Source organism: Plodia interpunctella, chromosome 3 (assembly GCF_027563975.2).
Source record: "Plodia interpunctella isolate USDA-ARS_2022_Savannah chromosome 3, ilPloInte3.2, whole genome shotgun sequence".
Classification (NCBI taxonomy): Eukaryota; Metazoa; Arthropoda; class Insecta; order Lepidoptera; family Pyralidae; genus Plodia; species Plodia interpunctella.
The window spans coordinates 5,556,264-5,580,136 of record NC_071296.1 but is presented as its reverse complement, the minus strand read 5'-3'; the positions used below and the strand labels follow the sequence as shown (position 1 = coordinate 5,580,136).

At 38.4% G+C, this 23,873-nt stretch overlaps 2 protein-coding genes across 5 annotated transcripts; one reads left to right on the top strand and one right to left on the bottom strand.

Annotated features, from left to right (window-relative positions):
* Window positions 1-2,495: 2,495 nt before the first annotated feature.
* LOC128683551 (dynein assembly factor with WD repeat domains 1-like) lies at window positions 2,496-6,859 on the top strand. Its single transcript, XM_053769287.1, has 6 exons — window positions 2,496-2,793; window positions 3,440-3,663; window positions 4,459-4,648; window positions 5,307-5,508; window positions 5,784-5,981; window positions 6,521-6,859. The coding sequence occupies exons 1-6, from the start codon at window positions 2,570-2,572 to the stop codon at window positions 6,692-6,694; spliced, it is 1,212 nt and encodes a 403-aa protein (XP_053625262.1). The 5' UTR covers window positions 2,496-2,569; the 3' UTR covers window positions 6,695-6,859.
* Window positions 6,759-22,121, bottom strand: ssh (slingshot). Of its 4 annotated transcripts, none has more exons than XM_053769284.2 (9): window positions 21,751-22,121; window positions 20,411-20,476; window positions 14,561-14,732; window positions 14,062-14,225; window positions 13,209-13,274; window positions 10,729-10,923; window positions 9,556-9,646; window positions 8,845-9,023; window positions 6,759-8,619 (listed from the first exon to the last, which is right to left on the bottom strand). In XM_053769284.2, exons 2-9 carry the CDS (start codon window positions 20,473-20,475, stop codon window positions 6,957-6,959), a joined length of 2,595 nt encoding a protein of 864 aa, XP_053625259.1. In that variant the 5' UTR covers window position 20,476; window positions 21,751-22,121; the 3' UTR covers window positions 6,759-6,956. The 4 variants fall into 4 exon arrangements, with proteins under 4 accessions (XP_053625259.1, XP_053625258.1, XP_053625261.1 ...); XM_053769283.2 differs by having other exon boundaries at window positions 20,415-20,476; window positions 21,751-22,118; XM_053769286.2 differs by lacking the exons at window positions 20,411-20,476; window positions 21,751-22,121 and adding an exon at window positions 18,658-18,778.
* Window positions 22,122-23,873: the final 1,752 nt, after the last annotated feature.

The following is a 23,873-nucleotide window of genomic DNA, read 5'->3' as shown; positions in this document are numbered from 1 at the left end:
TCCTCTCCGACGATTACAAAATGTAATCGCAGTCGTTAATTGATCAAGTGGGCCTGTGATCAATACCAATCCGACACATGTAATTAATGGAGTTCATAGACCACCAACTTGCTTCCGATGAAGGAAAACATCATGAGAAAACCTGCTCACTGGTTGACAGTTCACTAATGTGAATGCGATTACTTGGCACTAGACGCGGTAGGTAGTCGTAAATCATGTTAGATGTCTTTAGGCGAATAAAATCTGACACCAGTTAACAACACTCGAAAAGAAGTTGCGAAAATTAAATTCATCCAATTACCTACGTTTTATCCATCGCTAGGTAACATGGATTCTGGTTATCGTTACATTATGGTACCTACTTAACACGTTATTGCGCGTAGAATATTATCCTGATGATTTATTGGAAAGAGAATTTACAGAAGTGTACCCCTCGTTGATCATTTCGATCGAACATCTCTTATAGAATATTTTTGTCACACGTTTGTAATATAGGTATGACTGAATTTAATTACTTACCTACCTATCTATTATCTAATTTACATCTAAAAAAATATTCCTAAATTCAGATTCCAGACTGAAGTTAGATCGAATAGATAAATAAAAATAAAGTATATTTTGTCTTGTTCTGTCAATGCCAAAATTCTGTGTGTGATAATGACAAAACATACTTTAGCTTGTAGCATGCTTTTATATTTTACTAGCTTTTGCCCGCAGCTTCGCCCGCGTGAATTTCATAGCAAAATCTAAGTAAATTTTTTATCGCGTACTCTATAAGACTGGTAAACAAATATTCAAATTCGCATTTTTTCTCACCTGTAGTTCAATTTCCAGTTTCCCGCTGCGTGTCTCGTCCCGCAAACTTGTCCAATCCCGCTTCCTACTGATGTAGATATCCCGTACCGTTTCCTACATATTGTGCCATGTTTTATGCAATGTGTCCCGTCCCGTTTCTCACTACTTACGTGTCTCGTTCCCATTTAGCTCTGATTCCCACTCCCGCTTTCTGCAACGCGTGCCGTCCCATTTTCCATTACGTTTTACGTCCGGTTAATCATTTTTTGTGTTTACTTACTGTTATTTACTACAAAAAGTAAGTGTGCAAGTCAACGGTGTAGAACTTTCATATTAACAATTTTTCACCCCTTTTTCTTTCTACAAATTTTTAAAGTAAATCGGCTCCGTCAATTGTTATTTTAATTTTCCTACAGGACCCTCCTCATTTTCCGGGATGAAATGTCTATAAAATGTTAACCTGGGATTCCGAGGTATTTAGATTCATTATTAGTTTTTTAGTTACGGGAACCTGACCATTTATTGGGATGAAATGTATCTAAGATGTTAGCCCGGTATATAAGGTACCTATATACCAAATTTCAAGCAAATCGGTCCAGTAGATGATGCGCGCGCGATGTACGAGTGATGCGCGTTCAGACAGACAAAAATTTCCAAAACTATATTTTCGTCATCTATATCAGTAACTAAGTATATTTCATGAAGAATTAAAAAAAATCCAATGTACAAATATGGCCTTTCTTCAATTTTATTTGATGTATTGATAGGAATAACAGTTTAAAACTCTATAATCGCGACTAGTTGCGTCCCCTGGGCTTTGATCTCAGGGGGAATAAAAAATAACCTACGTTACTCAGGTAGCAACAATTTAGCTTCTTATATGCAGTAGGTATGTAACCTATGCATCAGTTTCCATGACAATACATTATTACGATAATCATGACTTTATGTGCACCCAGGATTGGCTCCCAATGAGATATGTTATTTTTTCTCAATTCGTTTTAATCGGAGCCTAAGTACTTGCAGTTGGTCGCTACGTCGACCTTTACTGCTTAACCGGAAGAAATATGGCGACAGTCGCAAGGACTGTACAGCCGAAATAGTAACAGCTTAAAGGGCGCCCAGGTGGGAACGAACCTCGGCTTTGGGCGTAACCCGAACAATGGCCAGAGCGCGGTATATTGCTCGGCGGTGCCTGAAGGGCCTATTGAGAAAAGCATCCTGGTGTCGCCGGGCGGTACCGAATGAACGGTGAATATGTCATGTTACCTCGCACTTGATTCCGGCGAGTTCGGTTTCTGCTATTCGAAATACCCTGGGCCCTGCGATTACGTGAGTTTTCAGAAGGGGGATTAGCAACCGTAATGGGGTCATCTGGATCTGTAAGAATCTCAATTCGTCTACCACGAACTTTCACTTATATTTGTGGAACGATAGATCTATTATCTCATCCGTCTACTTGTCTCAATGAATAAGCCGTCGCCCATTTGTCCAAACATATTGAAAGCTTTGATCATGACAGGTACAGTAGGCACAAGACCCTTTCAAACCAACCAAATGCTCCTAAACTGAAATGTAGAAATGAAAAAATCTCAAATAAGTACCTACCTATCTAGTTGGTAATGGTAATCGACCCTACAACCTTCATCGCACTACGATTCTTCTACTACAATGATACGTTTTTTGTTGACATGCTGACATTGACAGAGTAAACTTAAATTTTCTGTTTTAGACAATATTTGTATTAGTATTTTTCACAAAATAAAATGAAAATATGGACCCCCAACGAAAAGCAATGCCTGGACCCATGGCTCAATCCAGTGTGAAGTCTGCACGAAAGAGTTTCGCAGTTACGAGTGCTTACGTCAAAAGTAACACGGCGGCGCCACAGAAAGAAATCATCTCTGTACATACGAGCACACCACAAGTTGAACAGAAGTCTTTCCTTTCTGAAAAGAGTCAAGTTTATCAAGGAGAAGTAAACGTTCTTTCTATAATGTGGGTATTTGCGATTTTTGGGCGATTACTGAGTGAGGCAGTCTTAGTACTATACCTAAGTATATCGAGCTCAAGACATATTATGGTACAGAAGTAAAGGCCGGAACAGACAGAATGCGTTCGCAGCGTTTGCATAATCAACAAAGCGTCCCGGTGACACTGATTGTATGGAATTGCAAATATACGTCATGGTAACGTCACTTACGTAAGCACATGCTATCGTATTGCGCTATTTGCGCCACGGTCACAGATCCGATCTGCTCCGACCTAAATCATATCTTAGTGAATGTATATGTTACGGCTAAACCTAGGTTTAGCCTTTGACATTTCGGCTAGACCTAGGTGCAGCCGGCGTCTTCGTTGGTTACACCTAGATGTATCGTTTTTATCTCAAGACTAAATCTAGGTAACGTAAGCATGCTACATTTAGGTGTAGCCAACTGAGACCGGCTACATCAAGGTCTAGCGGGTTAAATCTAGGTGTAGCCGTACTTCGGGGTTTAGCCGTAAAGCATACGTATATTTTAATAGTTATTTATATTTACGGTGCATTAAAAATGAAACAGAAAGTAAAATAAGTATAACCTCATATGCTAGTGTAGAATTTCATCGATGGCCGATACCACCTACTGAATACGTATTTCAGAGATACAACGAAGGAGATAATGTGTTGTAAATACACGGAAGATATGAATGATGTTGCAGCTGGCTTCACGGATGGAACAATCAGGTTATTTGATTGTAATACAGGAGGCTGCTCACATACACTGGTAGACGAAGAATGCAGAGCGTACCCTGGTCCGGTGACCGCTATCAAACATCGCCCTGTCAGCAAGGCTCATCCAATTACAAATATGCTTTTGGCTTCTTGTGAGTTGGAGCCTACTTTTTGTTTACTTAATTCTACTGCCTATTTCCGCAATATCACCCACAAAAACATTTTGACGCTGTAGGTACCTTTTCTTTTCTTACTGCTAAGTGTTATAATCTACGAACTAAAACACCCTCGTGAAGGGGGGTTTTAAGCCTTAAGTCTAAATATGTAAATTCAGAATGCCTTACAATAGAGATTCTAAAATTTTAGCTAACAATTAGAAGGCAAAATTATTAAAGTACAAAAAAATCTATTAGACTAGGTAATAATTGTGCACTGTAAGTTTAGGCCAATAAGGTTTGACGAAGTGAAATTAGAAACAATAATTTTAAACGAATCAAAGGGCACCCGTTATGTTACTTGCTGCTACGGAATGCCTACGGACTGCCCTTCATGGGCGAGTCCACTTTAGTCATTTCTGAAGTGAAAACTCGATAGGCACTTGTAGTATTTTTACGATGTTTTCCTAGGAAGAACGAGATGAAGTGCCATTTATATGTATATTTTCTGATTTTTATTACACACATCGGGCCCATACCCTATAGCGCGGGGCATCATATCATTCACAATGGCTTATAGGTCGGCGGTCGCTACGCTAGATTGGGTGAGATTTATGTGGATGAGAGTCTTTGAGGCAGAGCAAAAAACGGTTACGTATTAAGTTTGTGTGTTATGTATTTACTTAAATAGCACTATAAACGTTTATCAGAATGGAGTGAAATGACTTATCAAAATGGGAAGAAGTGCGCAAGAAGTACGCTCATACTCATCTCTACGACTTTTCTTTTTAGATGTGAACGGCTGCATTAAATGTTGGAAGTATAAATATGATCAATGTCTGTACACTATTCGTGAAAAACGTCAGACGCTGGGCCTTTGTTATCATCCGAGATTTAGCAAATTTATTACTTATGGAGACGATGCTAAGCTAAACATGTATGATGAAGAGGCACAGACACAGGAAAGAGCCTTCTATTCTAGGTATGTTGTTGTCAAACCAAAGTAAAAAAGTTCGACAATCTGTCTTTAAAGTACCACATTTTTTGCCATTGCAATACCAAATAGGATGGTCAGAATTGGTCGATAAATACCCAACGCTGTTGCCAACTGGAGACAGCCGGTCAAATGTAGGTTGGTTAAATGTAGAAACTGGGGGTGACGAGTGGGAATAACATATTCAAATTCGTTAGCACCTAGGTCTAAACGAAGGTAAGCAGGCTGCATAATATAAAGTGAGATAATGTTAACAAAGTTACCTACATTACATAATGTATATAGACGTATACTAAACATCACGATCAAATCAAAATAACTATAGCTACATACAAAATTATAACCTCTCTGGAATGTTTTCTATCAGCACTCGATCACAATCATATAAGTACTTTTTTACCACATGGTCAAAAAGTATATGATTGTGATCGAGTTTGTTATACTATTATATATAAAAATGTAAGAAACAATAGTGGTACGCCCTTCTATTAAAACGAGTTTCTGTCGGTATTTCTTCTCAGCAGTGGTCGTTCCGAAATGCCAGGTAATTTGTAGCTTTGAGAAATTATTTGATATAAAATGTAACGTGAAATAGTGCCTGCTTAGGTATAATTTCTGAATAAATGATTTCATTTTGATTTACCAGCCAAAGAAAAAACATAATGGATGGGCATACTTCAAGAATCTTCGCTTGTGCTTTTAATCCCAAGTCGCACCACGAGTTGATTTCGGGCGGTTGGGACAACGCAGTCGTTTGTTGGGACGATCGGCAGCCGTATGCCACAAGATATTTCTTTGGGGTTCATATGTGCGGAGAAGGCTTGGATTTTGATAAGCCTGGCAAACAGGTAAAACTTTAAGTAGGTACTAAATAAATGAGAACGTCGTGAGTCGTCACCTCTCCGCATTATCTACTCACCAAAATATTCTTGAAATTTCGATTACAATCAGCTGTACGGAGGACGGAAAAAACCTTTGATCTCGGAAAAAAGGTGAATATTATAAAATTTATAAAATTATTAACAACAAAAAATCTACAAATGACCCTCGTGCCACAGGTCTCGGTTTACACAATATATACAAAAGAATATTAAACTCAATATAACTACTTATTTTCTTCTAGGTATTAACGTGTTCGTGGCAAGAGAAAGATAACATTCAAGTATGGGATTACGGTTCGTGCAAACTTATAGAAACTATAACGCCGGACACGTACCACACAAAGCTGTACTGCGGGAAATTTGTGCCGCACACCAATCTTATGGTGTGCGGAGGCTCCGATTCCAACTTGCTACGGGTCGTTGATGTCAATATGAAAATTGTAAGCTTTCAAAGTATTTACATAGGCTGTTTTGTAAGTGTATGTACTAATTAGGCTACTATAGCATCTTCAAATGCTATAGTTATAGTATATAGTTACAAACTTAAGATAAGTCACAATTATCTTTTTGTCCCTTGCTTTATCCCAATTTATTTGAGGTCAGCTCTCTTAGTAATTTCGATTCTGGGTTTTCTCTTCTCTAATCTTTTAATTGAAGATAAATACTACAAGAGGGATTTGTGCTATATATATAAGTTGTATATAAATAATTATAAAGATCAGTACAATAAATAAATAAATACATATTTGAAAACACAGTCCAGAAAGAAAAATAAACCTTTTAAAATGTTATGTGATTACACTGATATCGGTTTACTTTTCCCATCAGTCTACTTGTCTAAACAGACTGTTAGAGCTTTGTAATAAAGATTTTTTTTTCCTGTCCTACTATGTATAGCGCATTTTGACATATTAAGCATAAACAATGCTACGGGATTGCTCTATTCGAAATAATTCATTAGTATATAACATTGTTGCAGACGGAATGCTCTATTCGCAATAATCCTGGCGGCATTTATGCATTTGACTTCGGTACGATTCGTCGTAAACCAAGAAAACTACCTGAAACTTACAAAAAAATAAGCGAAATTCAAAGTGTACCGCGAGTGGCGTTCGTCACGGGCAAGAGGCTGCAGACAGTAGATTTTGGTTGACGCGATAAGATCTCTCAATTCAATCTATGTTTGTACTCGTTGTGAGGATTTACATATGAAACTCTTATAAAAGTTGTACAGTTGTATTGAATTTATTTCTTCTTTTTTAACATTCTTCTACGCACAAACAGCCGCATATTATACAATTTACGTGATAGACAAATACACTGTGATTTCATTTTGTAAATAGTATATAAAACTCTAGAAAGATAAAATCTCGAGTTTGGCAAGAATTCGTAATAAATAAAAAACATAAATATTTCTACATAGTATTATATACAGGATTTGAACATCTATTATTCGACCGATTTATGTTGAGCCTCGTCAACGGATGAGTCTTCCCGTGTTGCAATTGTTTTTTGTTTTGAGCTTTCGACATCACAGTTGAGACGACCACGTTAGAGTAGTCCAGCGGCGCCATGGAGACGACCGTGGGTGCGGGCGGCGGGCGGTCGCCGCGCGCGCCGCAGTACGAGTGTCGCAGCGCCGGCGGCTCCGGCCGCGGCCGCGGCTCCGGCGGCCGCGCGCGCGCCTCCGACAGCGCCTCGAACTCCTTCTTGAGGTTGCTGACCAGGCCGGGCGCGGGCGGCGCCGAGCGGCGCGGCAAGTCGCCGTGAGAGGCGGCGGCGGGTCGGCGGCGCCGCAGCCCTGCGCGCAGCCACGTGTCGGCGGGCGCGGACGCGGACAGACGGCCGCTCCAGGCGCACGCGGCCAGCTCGCGCAGCAGCGCGCAGGGGTCCGGGCGCTCGCGGATGCTGGCCAGGTCGTCACGCGCGGGCCGCGCGCGCGGGTCCCCGGAGCCCCACGACGAGTGCCGCGACAGCTCGGGGCCCACGGCGCTGTCCAGCGAGCTGCACGAGCTCTGCCGGCTGCCCGCCCGCTCGCCCGCAGCCCCGCCCGTACGCTCTCCTAAATTTGAATAAACGTCACTCGTTTTCGTCTTCACGTCCACGATTCCACTATCACTTTTCACTATGTTTTCACTATCGCTAACGTTCCTCCCGCCGTCCTCCCCTCGCCACGGCGTCTCCCCGGGGTCCCACGTGTGTATTTTTTCATCTTCTACGTTCGGATCGGGATATTTGTGACTTATATTCCGGGTGGGTGAAACTTGCTGCGCTTTCGCCTCGCCCGGCGGCAAAGTAGGTGGCGTTTCTATAGATTTAAGATACGAAGATTCCGTCTGAACGCTAAAAATTAATCTCTGATATCTCTTGTTGGAATCTCGGCGTTCGCCGGCCGCGTTCTCGATCTCGTTGACGATGTGTTTGACGGAAGGCGCGCCCTCCTCCTTGAGGCGGATGATCTGGTTGGGGGAGACGCTGTAGCAGCCGTTGGCGTAAGGCATGAGGATATGGCGCGTCTGGATGGCGAGGTTCTCGAGTGACACGGAGGTGGGCGGCAGCAGTTCGCAGGCGAGGCGGGAGTCGGGCGACCACGAGCGCGGCCGCACGCGACCACGCGCCGCCACACTCAGCGGCAGCGGATCTGTCGCTTTGCTTTCCGCTTTCAGAGTAGTCTTGGGTGATTTGAGATTGGTCTCAGATTTGGACCGTTGCAATTTTTCCTTATTCTTCATGGCGTCTAGGATCCCCTGGTACGTTTCCAATTGATTTAAAAAATTTGTGTTCGGTTTGATGCAATTCCTTTTCGCTTTAACGTGTTTGAGTGCTTTATCGAAGTTCCAGTTGAATGCTTTCATCGCGTACGCGATCACGACGGAGGCGGATCTACTGATGCCCATTTTACAATGGACGAGCACTTTCGACCCCGTGTTCCGCGCTTTATTTATGTACTTGTAAGTGTTATCCCAGTGTTTAAGGAGATCAGTCTTTTCGTCATCATAAACTCTTATATTTAGATAATCAAACATACCAGGGAAGAAATTATCGATTTCTCTCGTCACATTCAATATGTGTCTAACCCTGTAACAAAACAAACATATCATAAAAATTTTGCACAAAGATAGACGAGATCTTCAGGATCAGGAGTAACATAGGCCATATTTTTATTGTGGTTTTATTACCCGAGCGAAACCGGGACGGACCTCTAGTAATAAATAAATAAACATTACATATACCTACATTCTTTCCCCAGTGCAGGGACGGTCAGCTGCGAAAGCTTTTGCAGTGTACATACATAAGTCTTACCCGTTTCGTTGTAGTTCCTCAAGATTGCTAGCGTTCCACTCGGAGCCTAGATACACGTGGTCGAATATCTCAGTGGGCGCGTCCATCTGGCCCAGGATCGTGAGCATCTCCTGGTCAATGAAGGACTTGTACTCGGTCAGGTCCATATCAAGTTCCTCCTCGAGCCGACCACGTATCACCTTCAAACAAACATATACTACATTTAAAACGCAGCAATTAATCTTCTAATACTAAAAATACTAATAAATTCTATCGATAAACTTTTATACAGCCAAATGTCGCTTTCAAGTATTATATCGGCATCGTATCATGTAGACGTAAGATGGACAGGTAAAGTGAAACTGAAAAGGAATGAAACATTTTTATAACATCTACCTACCACACACAATAAGCTAATGAAGTATTGAGCTAAATTGATTTAATTAAAATCAATTAACAATTATAATCACTTCCTTAGGCATATCACGTACTATCATGCGCGAATACAAACGGTATCTGTGAGTGTAGAGATACCGGTACAATGGATTCCCACAACTTTGCCGCCGCTACTTAGTATTCTATTATACTGTGCCGTCGTCATCCATAGACAATATTGGCAGAGGTGCCTATTCCCGCGGGAAGCAATCGTGATAAAGTTTATATGTTAGCTATTGCTCACAAATTCATGCGTTAAAATTCCTATGTATGTAATAAATATGAGGATTTCTTTACCTTGCTGGTCACCTCGTCGATGTCCACGCTCATCATGATCTCCTTCAGTGTACATCGAATCACCCGTTCCGTCTCTTCTCTCTCTCTTGGCCTGAGTACATATAAAATTAATGTTAGTAATCCATTTTTAATGATGCTTATCGATTTATAAGACTGGTGTTAGATCGTATTCAGATCGCCTAAAGGCATAGGAATCTACTTTTGAGAATTAATAATTTTACCATTTTTAATTAAGATTTCATAAAAAGACATTCTCCTTTATTGAAAATTAAACCGCTACCAATAACAAACAGCATATGGCATTTTATTCGACAGTAGGTACATACAACAACATAAAATACTTAAAGATATGCCCCATTGCTCAGCCCGTCATTTTGATGTCGGTCAACAGACAACAACGCAGAAATTGTATGAAGTTTTGATGTACGTCAACTCACGCCACTTTCAAAACCTATAATAATAAGAAATAAAGAGTAATATAATACGAAAACAACGGAACACGACGGACCTACAACGTGGTGCGTCGTTGCAACGAAGCGCGCCTGAGCAATGAGACATGACCTTAGGAGGTAGTACAAAAAAGGTGTCAGGCAACGGCATCGATTCCTAATAAGGTCAATTAGGCAATTTGGCGAAACGAGAGAGTTCACGAATTTAGCGAACACAGATTATGAATATTGTTCTGTTCATTAAAGGGTTCATTTTAATTAACACATTGGTTCGTATTAACGCGTCCGATCGCGAGGCCAAGAAACTAGGTCTAGGAGGCCGGTGCCCGGTCTATTGTGCGGATGCGCTAATTGCCCAAACCCAGAAACTAGCCAATTTGATGTTAAAGGATACGGTCTTTACCGTATTCTAATAATTAGATGTTCTCCTAGTCGGAACTTTCGACCTGTTATGGCAAAACACTCCAAAAAAGTCATTACACACAATAACCACGACTCTCTGAGGAATACGAGTGTAAGTAAATAAATAAACGGACAACACTCAACGGTCCAAACTAAGTCCTAAAATTGTATCGCGGGTCCGATGGACACAAACACAGAAACGGTCACAACACAGCCAGAAATATTTGCCTGTGCTGGGAATCGAACCCAGGACGTGAAGATAGCGGGCGGGCGTGAGGACCACTACGCCATGGAAGTCGTCAAATAAGGGAGGAAAACTGACTTGAGCCTGAGCGAGTCCGGCGAGGGTGGGCGGCGGGACTCGATGCTGTCCATGGCGTGCCACTCGTTGAGGCAGGAGCGGTCGGAGTCCACGTGGCCCTCGTAGTACTCGCACCAGGCGTGCGAGCTGCCCCCCGCGAAGTGGTTGCACGCGCGCGCGCGGCTGCTTGCTCGGTGCAGCGTCTGCAGCGCGGACCTTGAAACGCAATGTGTTCTTCAAAATAATGAAATGAAAAAAATATGGAATCGAGCGAGAATTGAACCCACGCCCCTGTGTATCAGAGACAGTGCTCTTAACCACTGAGCTATCGAGATGCAATGCCAGAGCGACAAAAAAAACATTGTTCTTTTTTCCGCGACCTCATCATTATCGTACTACCTCATCTACTCTATAGTCGTATGTCCTTGGTCAAGTAATTGAAAAAAAAGATTTTTCAGTTTTCATCTGTGAAATATCGCTCAGTAAGTTCTAAAGTGTTTTGTTGTATGCTGATTGATTATAAGTATACAATCTATTATTATTACTAGATACTTACGTGTATTTATCTATATCTATATAAAAGCGAAAAACACTCACTCATCACGAAATCTCGAATACTACTGAGCCCATGAAGATGAAATTTGGCAGGTAGATTGTGATTAGGAGACATCCGCTAAGAAAGGATATTTCGAAATTCGATCCGTTGCCAGTTTGTATGAATCTTCGTCATTTTTTAAGTGAGACATGTTAAAAATTTTATTTAAATTTGTAGTTAATAAAAAATAATAATGCATTAATTCGATTTTGAAAATTACATCCCTATAGGGGAATAATAATATAATAATGAAATAGGGGTTGCAAGTTTGTATGGATTTTCATCATTTTTGAAATCAACATAACTTGAAATTTTAGGTAAAAACTGGTGATTAGTAAAATATAGTAATGCAATAACTAGATTTTGAAAATTGTATCACTAGGGGAATGACGTAGGGGTGGAAATATATGCGAAACTTTATTATTTTTTAAGAGAGGTCCATGAAATGTTCGGCACGCGTTACGGTTGAACTAAAGATGAGAAAAAATACAAATTTGAATCATAGTAATAAATAAATTGTACCAGAATACGCGATGAAAGAATAACTGAAATTTTACTCCTAATTCTTTTTAAAAACTTATTCACGCGTGCATAGCCGCGGGCAAAATCTAGTAATACATAAATATATGTGTACATAAATAACCGCCATTTGGTCCCGCCCCTTCGGTGGACGACGTATGAGGCGACTAAGGGGCACATAGCTCTTGCCCATGTTGCTCATAGGCAACAACAGCATTCCCAAAGTGGGTTGACTTCAGGCAGGCGGCCGATAGTAAAATCACAGCCAAATCTTCAAAATTTTAAGGTTATTTTTTACGCTGACCCCGGACTTCACGTCGTCGGGGCGTCGATTATTATGTGGCTCTTGAAAATTCAATAGTAGACAGATTATATATACAATATACTCTCACTTGTAAAAGAAATGTAATATAATATCTAATTTGATAAAAGTTATACCATTTTGATAAAGATTTGTAATGTATAAAAATAACTACTATTTCCTTTTTCAGGTGTCGAGCGAGAATAATGAGTTCATGAATTACTAAATTCGCCGTTCTAGGTCAAACAGTTTCTAAGTCGCAATTTTGGTAAATTGGCCACTTTATAAGCTACGTGAGGCATCAAAAAAATATTTAACATTGTCATGTTTATCACGGCATGCACAAATCTGTGGAAGAATGAATCGGTCGCCAGATGATGGCAAATATGTGTAACAATATACAGCTGACACATTCGCACGTTTGACACACGTGCGGAATAGGGTTACTTGCGGTTGCACAGACTAACTAGATATACGCACAATAATAGCTTCATATAGTTTAGAGTTGTCAGTCAGAAAGAGACGTATGGAGCATAGCTCTTACGGATGCGAGACATGGATGTTAACAAAAAAAGAAAGGAAAAGATTGGAATCGTAACGACTTGATAACGTAAGAATCAGTAACGAAGAGAAAGAAGATAAAAGAGGGAAAATGTTAGGACGCTCGAAACGACAGGATGCCTTCTTCAGAAGTATTATAGAAGGAAAGGTAGAAGGAAGAAGGGGCCCAGGAAAACCAAGATATAGTTTCACCAAACAAATTAAAGAAAAGTGGGTGTCGTGTCGTATCAAATAGTGAAGGAGTTGGCTTTGGAGAGAGAACAATGGAAGGAACTCCACCGACAAGAGCCTCGCTCTTAAATTACATGACGATGATAGTTTAGAGTTATAGGCTCAGTTTTGTGCATACATCCGACTACACGATAATTGGGTCTTGTTACTTATGCCGAGTATACAGTAACTAATGAATGAGATAAGTAACAATTAAATAAACTGGTTAACAACAAACACGGAATGTCAAGATAACACGCTAATGAGCAACAGAAATATGTTCGATTTTGTTATTTACGTTACGATGATACTTACCACATGGCCTGAACCGACACCGGCTTGAATATGTGTTGTTGATTGCACACGCACACGCTAAACCCTCTGCGGACAATGAATCCCTAATTAGTTATTGTTCTTAGCTTACTTAAAAGTAATGTGAACAAAATGGTTTCTTATTATGGTCAGTGACGTATATGGGCAGGTAATGTTTTGTCTCAATTCCAGCTATCGTACATATTTGGCCAGACATTTTCTCTTTCTGTACATATAGCAGGTATAATCATAGACGGTATACTTGTTTCTTTAAAATAATTTTCATTCGATGTCTGGGACTGGTGTTTTACTGATGGAATTCATGGAATTTTCTGTATATGTGGGAATACTAGTGATATATTACATATCTAATTACGTATTCGATAACTTTGACCATAGGTGAAATTATTGTGAATTATGGACATTCACAGTGAAGTAAAATCGTAAACAGTAAACATGACGGCGTGACGCTGTACCGAATGGCGTAATTTACGATGTGAGATTATTGTCATAGTTCGGGATATTCGACGGACAAATCAGAATTTTGACATTTTACGCCTAATCTTTTACGCCTATTATGCATGTACAAACCGACGACTCTAATTATGTAAACACTAATGAACACCCATGTCCACACCTTTGCGATTTACGATTTAGAAAGCACACCCTAACGACGAAGAGAGCCTAGCTCAAATGTAGTTACACTAAGGTGCATACAGTCTATATTTAAAAATAGAAAAACTTAGATTACAAATTTTTGGATAATGGTTAATTAGGTTGTTGTTGTTGTTGATTAGGATTTTAACATGTATTTTTGTCATGCATATGTTTGAAGGAGCACCAGATATGGACTCACCCATCGCCGTCTAGCTTGATGGAAGTGTCTGCGAGCACCCGCAGCACCAACCCCACAGTGGTGCGCTCGTTGCAATCGATGCCCAGCAGAGCTGCCTCCTCGTGGTGGCACACCACCACCAGGTACCTGGTGCGGCCGGCGTGGGCACTCTCCAGTTTCACCGCCTAGTAAACAGTATAAATCCATTAATAACTTCAAAGCTTAATATTTACCTTTACATTCATTTCAATTTCGCAAATTAATTTATCTTTTTCTTCAATCAATTATCTTCTTTTTTATTGTGACACTAGCGGGCCGTCCCGGCTTTTAAAATAAAAACATATTAAATTATACGCCTAAACCTTCTTAAGGAATCACACTATCTATTGGTGAAAACCACATGAAAATCCGTGCAGTAGTTTTTTTAGTGTATCGCGAACAGACCAGACGCCGCATAGGACTTGTAATATGTATGAAGTTTTATAATATGCATGTAAGGAATGATGGAATGAATATACACCATTTTAAGCGTTTCCTCGGGCCGCAGCAGATAGAACATGGACTGGAGATGGTGCTGTATGTCTGGCTGAGGGTAGGCCCTCGCCGGCGACCGACGCTGGTCCGCGCAGCCCCGTTCTGCGCCGCCAAGCACCAGGGCTGCACCCTTGTTCGCGAAGTAACACTCATTGAGGCTGAAATTAAGAAACGTTAAGTTCAAAAATTACTCTTATTAAACATAAATCAAAAATAAACAGATAACGCCGTAAACGTACGTAATTCTATGATTAAGCGGATATACCTTGACCTTCATTCAGTAACACAATTCACAATTCGCATGAAGTGGCTAATATATATTTATTTTTTAATATAATGCAATCGCGAAATGTATGAGTGACGCCATTTTTAGTAAAGTTGCTGCAATCCGTCTTGGTGTAGTGTTTAACCTCCCTTTCACCGGTGCAGGCGCACGCCGGTGCTCGACTTGACGCAGAGGGACCATGACGACGCGCTGGCTGAACAAAAACAACTGACTACCATACCGTCCCCATGCGCTCAAATGTTCATTCGTTACACATATTTCTGTGGTTCAAATTCATTTATTGTAATTTTGATTAGAGTTCAAATTATTTACCCTTAATTCATTTGCCAGTTGGAGAACCCTATTCCTGGCAGAGCCCTTGCTTAATTTATAGACCTATGTATCGCTTCTAGATTTCCCTTTTAACTATTTTATTAAAGACTAGCTGATGCCCGCGACTTCGTCGCATGGTCAAACAGATTTGGTAAGGAGTCAAAATTATTAAAGAAATGTAATTGTACAGATAAAGCGTAGGGATACTTATAGAAGGTACATACAGAAGGTGCCTATCCGACTATAGTTTAGCTCGACCATTATGACTCTTCTTCAGGTGTTCCAGATCTTTGATTTTTATGCATCAACAGGAAATGCTCATCAGGCTGAACCACTTTTGTTAAGGCGTCATTTCTATATTTCCTATAGTTCAGCTGTACCATCATGGGTCTACATCAGGTGTTCCAGATCTTCGATTTTTATATCTCAACAGAAAATGCTCATCAGGCTGAACAACTTTTGTTAAGGCGTCATTTCTATATTTCCTATAGTTTAGCTGTACCATCATTGTTCTCCATCAGGTGTTCCAGTTATCAAAATCATTTATACCCCATATGCTGTCCAGGCTTAATAGCTATATAACAAAAAAGTTTCATTCCATTTTTTCGAAATTATTATTCTACTACTGTTTCTACATCGCCCTAAATTATTTTTTTGGAATTATATTAAATGTACTTTTTTACTGTTTTATTATATATATATTGATTGAAGATCCAACTATTGATAAAATAGTGTGTTTCATGTTACAAATAATTTTTGTGGTGTGTATGAAAAGAATGTTTTGCTCGAAGAATTAATCTCAACCCACAAAATTTAGAATACTAAGGTACGATCTCAATTTAGAACACTGAGGTACGGTCTCGGAACACAAATTATTATAACAATTAAGGTGATTCCAGGCTGCCTAATCTGTTTTTCAAAAGGTAGTTCACAAAAAAGTGTCTCGCTAAGAACAAAAGAAGATGCGTTATATTAACAACTTATTGACTCCATTTTGGAATATTAATTAGTTATAAACCCTCGTAAGGTTAAACTACTAAGATAGGTAATAGGTATCTACTTGTAAGCGATTGCGGCAACACTGTGACATTTAACTTTACACCGCCCCATCGCCTTTCAAAAGAGGAGCAGTGTTAAACGTAAAATGGATGATGAGGTCATCCGAAAATAGAACGACGGTTTAATACCGAAATGAGGAAGCTAAAAAAGGGAAGGAAGGATAGAATATAATAATAGAACGGGAAAAATGGCCACATGAAAACGATTAAGATAGCCTATGATTTCAAAAGTTGACTTGCATAAAGCGGCAAGGGCGGTTGCTCTCAAGGTTCATTAAAAATAGCGGTGGCGGCGTGTTGCCAAAGCGGCGTTGCCCGCCCATACTAGTCAAGGGAGCCTGCCGCGGCACCGCGGGAGCGTCATCATCTCGCTTCGATCTCGTCTTGCCCGAAAAAGTCATACCGCGAATAAGTGCCTACAGCTAGCCTAAAAAGACACGCTGAAACGCCACGCTGTGTTCGTAGTGGTTCGTATCGTACATTGTTGACCAATCGCATCGATAGTTTTTTTAGTTCTGGCCGACATTGAAGAAAATTGCTTTTGAACTTATAACTTACAATCTAGGCCAAAGCAGATTTCAGGAACACTTGTTGTCTCTGGAAAAACCTTTCAACTAGGTATTTTAAGGAAATAAAAGCCAACAAAATTTTATAGGTAGGTAATAAGGGTTTCTTTTGAGGAAATCATAAAAAGCCACAAATACATAGAGCAGGAAGAGACCTAGATAGAGCTACTTCCTTCTTTGGAAGATTAATCTGGATAGCTAGTAAGGACTAATTGAACAGTTCTGTTTCTTGTCAACTCTAAAGTCCGAGTGGACAAACGTCTTGTGTACCTAACTCATCAAATCAGATGAGTAAAAATTATTTTTTAAGCCAGCAGTTAGATTTATTTGAACACATGTGTAGCATTGAAATAAATACAAACAAGGAAATCCCAAAATAATTTCTGGAAACTGCGTTACGTGCTTCCGTGTGACTATTTTACGATAAGGTCTCTAGCACAACACAACTCGTATGTAAACAAATAAAACTTTTGTGAAATTTCCAGACTTCCAGTATAATAGTCACAATTTAGGGTTGAGTTTTCGTACGACGAATTGATTATTTAAAAGTTTATATAAGTACAGTAAATAGGAAAGTAAGTAAGGTAATACAGTCAACACTGTCTCTCAATGGAGCTCTCGAATGTGTGAAGGTACTTCCATTCCGAATCTGTTGAGCCCGGGATTTTTTGCAAGAAAGCAAATCCAGTAGTAATATAAAATTGTTATGATTACTAAATTGTTTACTTGTTCGTATTATATTAACAAAAGTAGAAGAATTCTATAAATTGTAGGTACGTAACCTCTTCACGGGAGTTCAACTCGCCCTTGACCGGTTTTTTTTAAATACTAATATTTTATTATTGGTTTACACACATATGTATTAGCGTTCCATGTTACGCTAATAAGTTAGTGAACGTAATTAAAAAAGATACTTGAAAATATGCAACTCGCACCCGGTTTTTTTATACTAATATTTTATTATTAGTTTACACACATATTAGCGTTCCATGTTACGCTAATATGTTAGTGAACTTAATAAAAAAGGTAGGTACTTGAAAATATGGTGACTGTATGTACCTACCTAAATAATAAAACAGAATTCGAGGATTTTTGTCCGGTTATTTAAAATATTTATCCCGGGAGAGTTATTAAAATATATACATATCAAAAATCAAAATAACAACGTAAGGAAGAAAGGCAGGAAGGAAGAAATACTATTTATTTGATAGAATAAATATATAGGGACAAACCACACAGCTTGAGTTCTGCAGAATAAGTTCCAAGCTGCAAAATAAGTTCCAAGACTTGTGTTATGGGATACTAACTCAACGTTATAAGGTAGAAAATTATATAATAAGAATTAGAAAAAATAATTGTATCTGCTTGTATACGCTAATCTCTGGAACTACTGGACTGGTTTTGATGAAACTTTTTTGTTACATATAAAAAAAACTATTAAACCTGGGCAACATTAGGCTATAATTAATTTCGAAAACAGGAACACCTGAGTATGCAACAACGAAAATGGCGCTTTAGCTAAAGTTGTTTAGCCTGTTAAGCATTTTTTATTTACGTAGAAAAATAAAAAAAGAAACATCTGATGTAGAACGCGGCAATTAGTATAACATAATTCTCAATATATTACTATCGAGAACAGTAACGTAAGTTTTGCAATTTAACAATGCCTTACCTGAACGCAACCATGTCGGAAACAAAGGGGAGTAATCCAATCACTAAGTAAATGGCACACAATTGTATTGTCACTGAATACGGCAATGGCACAAAAACATTGCGCGGGCATGGGCGCGACTTTCCCGTCTGCCAACAGTATGCATAAATCGCGTATAATAAAACATATTCTGTAATTCCGTATCCTTACGTTAAACACGGGCGAATGCCGGCAGCGCACCATGAGCGTCCGGCGAGTCCCGAACGACAATAAGGTGCGTGCAAGATGTACACAAGCCCACCCGATGGGCGACGTCATGATTTCCCTCCTCCTACCGAGCACAAACTACCGCGTAAATATAGAAAATCGACACAGCACAGAACAGGAACACGAGGCGGTCGGGACAAGCTCCGTTATAAACGCGCCACTTATCGAATATAAATAAATTTGAAAATTTGATAAAACACTCAATTCCGTTAATTCATCATTCCGTTGTTCAAGAATGTGGCATCATAATACCTACACAGAAATAATTTTTCAAATCTGATCAGCTGTATTCGAGATTAGCGGATTAAAACAAATAAAAATTTTTAATTTTATAAATTTAGCTTCATTAGTATAGATTTCAGAGTCTACATGATAGGAAACACATTTTTTTTTCTTTTTCGTTGATCATCATGATATGAAAGGAATCCAAACATTAACATTCAATTGTCAACTCTATGATATACTAATTGCTTTACAGTATTGTGAAGGTGTCCAGTGGGTACTAGAACAGTAGTATCAGTAAAATGCCCAATGAGGCAAACAATTGCACATTGCGGGTTAGTTTACAGCAATTAACAGAGAAAAGATAGGCAATGAAAGGGCTCTAGCAAGTTTATTTTAATGATTTCAACAAAAGATACTAAGAATTGAGATAACACAAGAATCTTTTCATTCCAGAATTTCAATATGGGATGATATGGAAAAATCTACAGGCCATTCTATGTAGTTAAAGATATTCCTATTAAATATTCCTATATATCCCATCTTATACGTTTACCAGTGTTACAGAATACGCGATAAAAAAAATTACGTGAGATTTTGCAATGAAATTAGAGCGGGCGAAGCCGCGGGCAAATGCTAGTACTATATATCATTGTTGTATAGCGTCTATATCGTTATATAGCGTTACTAGCGTCCTGTCCCGGCGTCGCTTTGGTAAAATCGTCATAAATATTACACCTAAACCTTCCTCAGGAATCTTACTGTCTGTAAAAAAAACCTGCATCAAAATCCATTGTGTAGTTTTAAAGATCTAAGCATACATAGGGGCAGACAGACAGCGGGAAGTGATTTGATTTATACTATGTAGTGATATCATACAATATGTGAGATGTCCCAAGATGGAAACGGGTGGAGCTGAAAATCGCCAAATTTTGTTTAAGAGCGGGGTGAATTTAAAGGGGTGAATTTAACATTTTTAAACATTTTGAAAATGTTTGTAAGAAAACTTATTATTTTTTCATGTTATATCTATATATTTGTCAGAAATCTAAATACAAGTAATCTTTATTATTATTTTCTTTTTAGAATTAATCCAATGCATTTACTTGTAAATATTTTCCAAATAGGGGTTGCTATGCATTAATGACATTAGAAATACCTATTTTGAAAAATCTAATCTTATATTTTAAGAGTTGGACCAAATCTTATCAGGGTGGAGCCACCAAATAGGATAGGGATAGCCACAGGTAGCTTTTCTGGTTGGGGCCACAAGTGTAAGCAGCAGACAAGATTGATTTATATTGTATAGGAAAATTAAAATTTAAGAGTAATTAATTTCTATTTACTAAAATAAATAAGTTGTAACAAGTAACAAATCCTCATCATTTCAGCATTTTCCCAGGCACAGAATAAAGGGTGGTATACGTGAAGAGAGACCTATGGTTAGGAGTAGAGAAAATAAATTATTTATTACCTACCTCTTGCTGCCACGGCTTCCGATATCATTTTCAATATCTTCACTGACTTTTTCGTCCTCATCCTGTAACAAAAATATATTTAAAGATAACTACAGTACAGGACAAAATTGTTAAAAATATAGGAGAAACCTCATCAGTCCACTTTTTTAATAAATAACAGATTGGGAGTGACAGTTGCTGTGGACAATCAGCCTTAGGCATGCAATTAATGTTGTGTACATCCAAAATAGATCATCATCATCAACAGCCATTTAAATGTCCCCACAGCTGGGGCACTGGCCTTCCTTATGGTTGGATAAGGAGTATGGGACATGATTGGCAGGTTTTAACAATTATAAATACAACCAGGACCAACAGCTTAACATACCTTTTGAAGCATGGAGGAGTTTAAGATAATACATTTTTGGTCACCCATCCAATGAACAACCATTCTGAGAATGTCTTAACTGCTACTATCAGCAGGCTTAACAGACAGAATTCAAACTAGCTGTGGGCTTCGCTCCCATGGGAATTTCAGGATCAAAAGTACCCTATGTGTTATTCCAGGTTATTTTCTACCCGTGTACCAAATTTAATAACAATCGGTCCAGTAGATAATATGTGAAGATGTAACAAACAAGTTCCTTTTCGCATTATAATATTAGTTGGGATTGGTATAATTATGGCAGGTAGGTAATATACTTGTTAATTTAGTAAAGCCTAATTAGCCATTTCCAACAGTATGCAAATGTTAATACACTATTAAAATTTGACATCAGATTTGAATCTGACATTAGATTAAAAAGTATGTATTAAATTAGAATTATTTTATTTTATTAAAGATACCTTATAAATTTACCTATATGTCATACTATTATAAATATTGCATGCCTGAAAGGACAAACTGTACAACTACATTTTGTGTGATGCAATTTGAGTTTAAAAAACCACTATTCACTACTGTAAACATTATACATTCTCAGGTCTTCCAAGAAATTACATTCAAAGGTGAATTCAACCATGGGTAAGAATATAAGCAACTGTGGGTTTGACTGTGTGTACACAATAATAAATAAAAGCCGTGTATATTCGGTCCCTAATATCATTAGCTCCTGTTTTGCAGATACTCACTGACACAAGGGTTCTATCAAGGACATCCTATAAAAGGATTGTAAATGTATAAGTTCATAATAATAATATTATTTATTTTTTTGCTAAAAACAAACTATTTCTTTCTGATTTGAGATAAAGGACAATTACAGCCGTCAAGGTTTGGGTAACATTATCGCTAAGACTTGGGACCGAATTGAAACAGCAGTCAAGCTCGATAACCTTTTTGTTCATATTTTTAACTTACCGTTTTCTTTGGTGCCTGCACACTTGGCGAACGTCGAATTGTAACCAGTGCCATACCACATTGGCGCTAACGAATCATTATCTTAAGGTAATACACAATCACAAACAAAAAGAGAAATATTGACTTATCATACTAATCGTTAGGTGAATGACTTCTAAATAAATGGGACCTAAATACATACGCCACAAAATAATCTAAACACGTACATGATACACTTCTATAGAAAATAAATACACAAATGAAACACCTTTCCCTAAATTTAAGAAATAAATATGTACTTCCGAATCGAAAAATGAACAAGGAGCAAAGGATGAATGTTATGTTTCAGAGTTGCCAGAATACATTTTTCCCCACTGACAATTAACAATTTAAAGGCGCATTTCCACTCATCAAATAAAATTTGTTGGTTTTCGTCAGTTTACTCCTAGGAAAAGACAACATACCACTATAACCATAGACGAAAACGACTATAAAGTGTCAATGTCATCTACTACTGTCAGTGTTAACTTTAGAGAATAGAATCTAAGGAGAGGCCCTTGTCAATTTACGAATTTTACTTATACAGTTTATCAAGCAATGATTATATATGTTTTTCTCTTTTTTCTACCGTGCATTTGACGACAAGGACAAACATATTTTGCTTATTGCTTATTTATGGTAACCCTGTCAAAAGTTTAGGTACGTCCGTGTCCGCCATTTTCTGCGACGGGTTTAGAGAAAATTGAGTTTACGACATAACGAAAATCTACTTTAAATTACGTATTGTGTGAAAAAAGCCTAGAGCAATATGCCTAAGTGTTATATAATGATGTGTGGTGCAAGCCAAAACAAAAATCGAGCTCGAATGACGCTTCATAGGTTAGTTAGTCGTTTTCTTTGAAAAAGCGATTGAAATCATTCCAATTCAAAGGTAAAACTAAACAAAAACATAAATGTATTTATTAGTGTTAATATTTGGTCATATTTTTGTGGTACAGACGATATTTTCATAAATTTCATGTCGTCATTTGTTTACATTCTGAAATAGTGATGTGCTCAATCAAAATATAAAATTTTACCCATCTGTTATTATAATGAATAAAAATATATAAACTGTTATTTTATTTTCATCCTAAATACCCTCATCGCAATAATCCGTGCGTAATGTCCCGCTTGCATCTTGACTTGTCTCCAGTGCCCAGGGTAAATAAAGCGTATCAGGACACTTGCGCGAAAGCCATATGTGCGCAAGACATTTGCGAGCAAGACCCGTGCGCGCAAAGACTTATGCGCGAAAGGCAAAAAAGTGGTTAAGGGATGACTTTCTGAAAAAATGTTCCATACAAACGTTGCTCCCCTTGGACGTATCTATCCACTGAGATAATAAAGGGAGTTTCATGACAAGATAAATTTGAAAAAAAAAAATCCGCCTTATCTTTTTATGTTCTCTCTTTCTCAGCAATTTACTTAACTAGCTATAGGGACCTAGCCTTTTGTGAAACAAAAAAGAAACGAGAAATTTAACAAGCCAAACATTTAAGTAAGCGACATGACTCCATAAAACAACAACAACAAACAATTTAACATTAACAGAAAGTAAGAACAAAATTAACAAAGGAATAAGGAGAAATGTTTTTTTGTTCAAAGTTTGTTTACCTTTTGTCTCAGTCCAAGATGAATATTTAAAATTTCAACTAAATCCTTAACGCCGTTTTCGAAAACGCTATCATAAATATATAAATTATTCGTTCTAATTATCTATAGATATAAATTACCTATACCCAAGAGGAACTTTGTAGTTTCATCCCTAGCAGTGGCAGTCATTTTATGCGACGATTTACAGTTTAGCACGTTTTTCATATAGGTATTTCCAGTCCAACTATCTATTCGATGTTCGGCATTGACCTATTCTAGGCATTCAGTTCGTCTGATTGGTAGGTGCAATGATTCTATTCTCTATGGTACTTGGCTGTATGGGCTAGTACCCTTTGCCTCCTCAATAAAACGAGGGAATAAACAAAAAAAAACTCTATGGTAGGTAGGTAGTAAGCAGGATATAGGCGCCTGCCAATATGCTGACAGATTGATGTCGACCATAGAGATTATAGAAAAATGATTACGTTGAGTGCCCTAAATTTGGTACT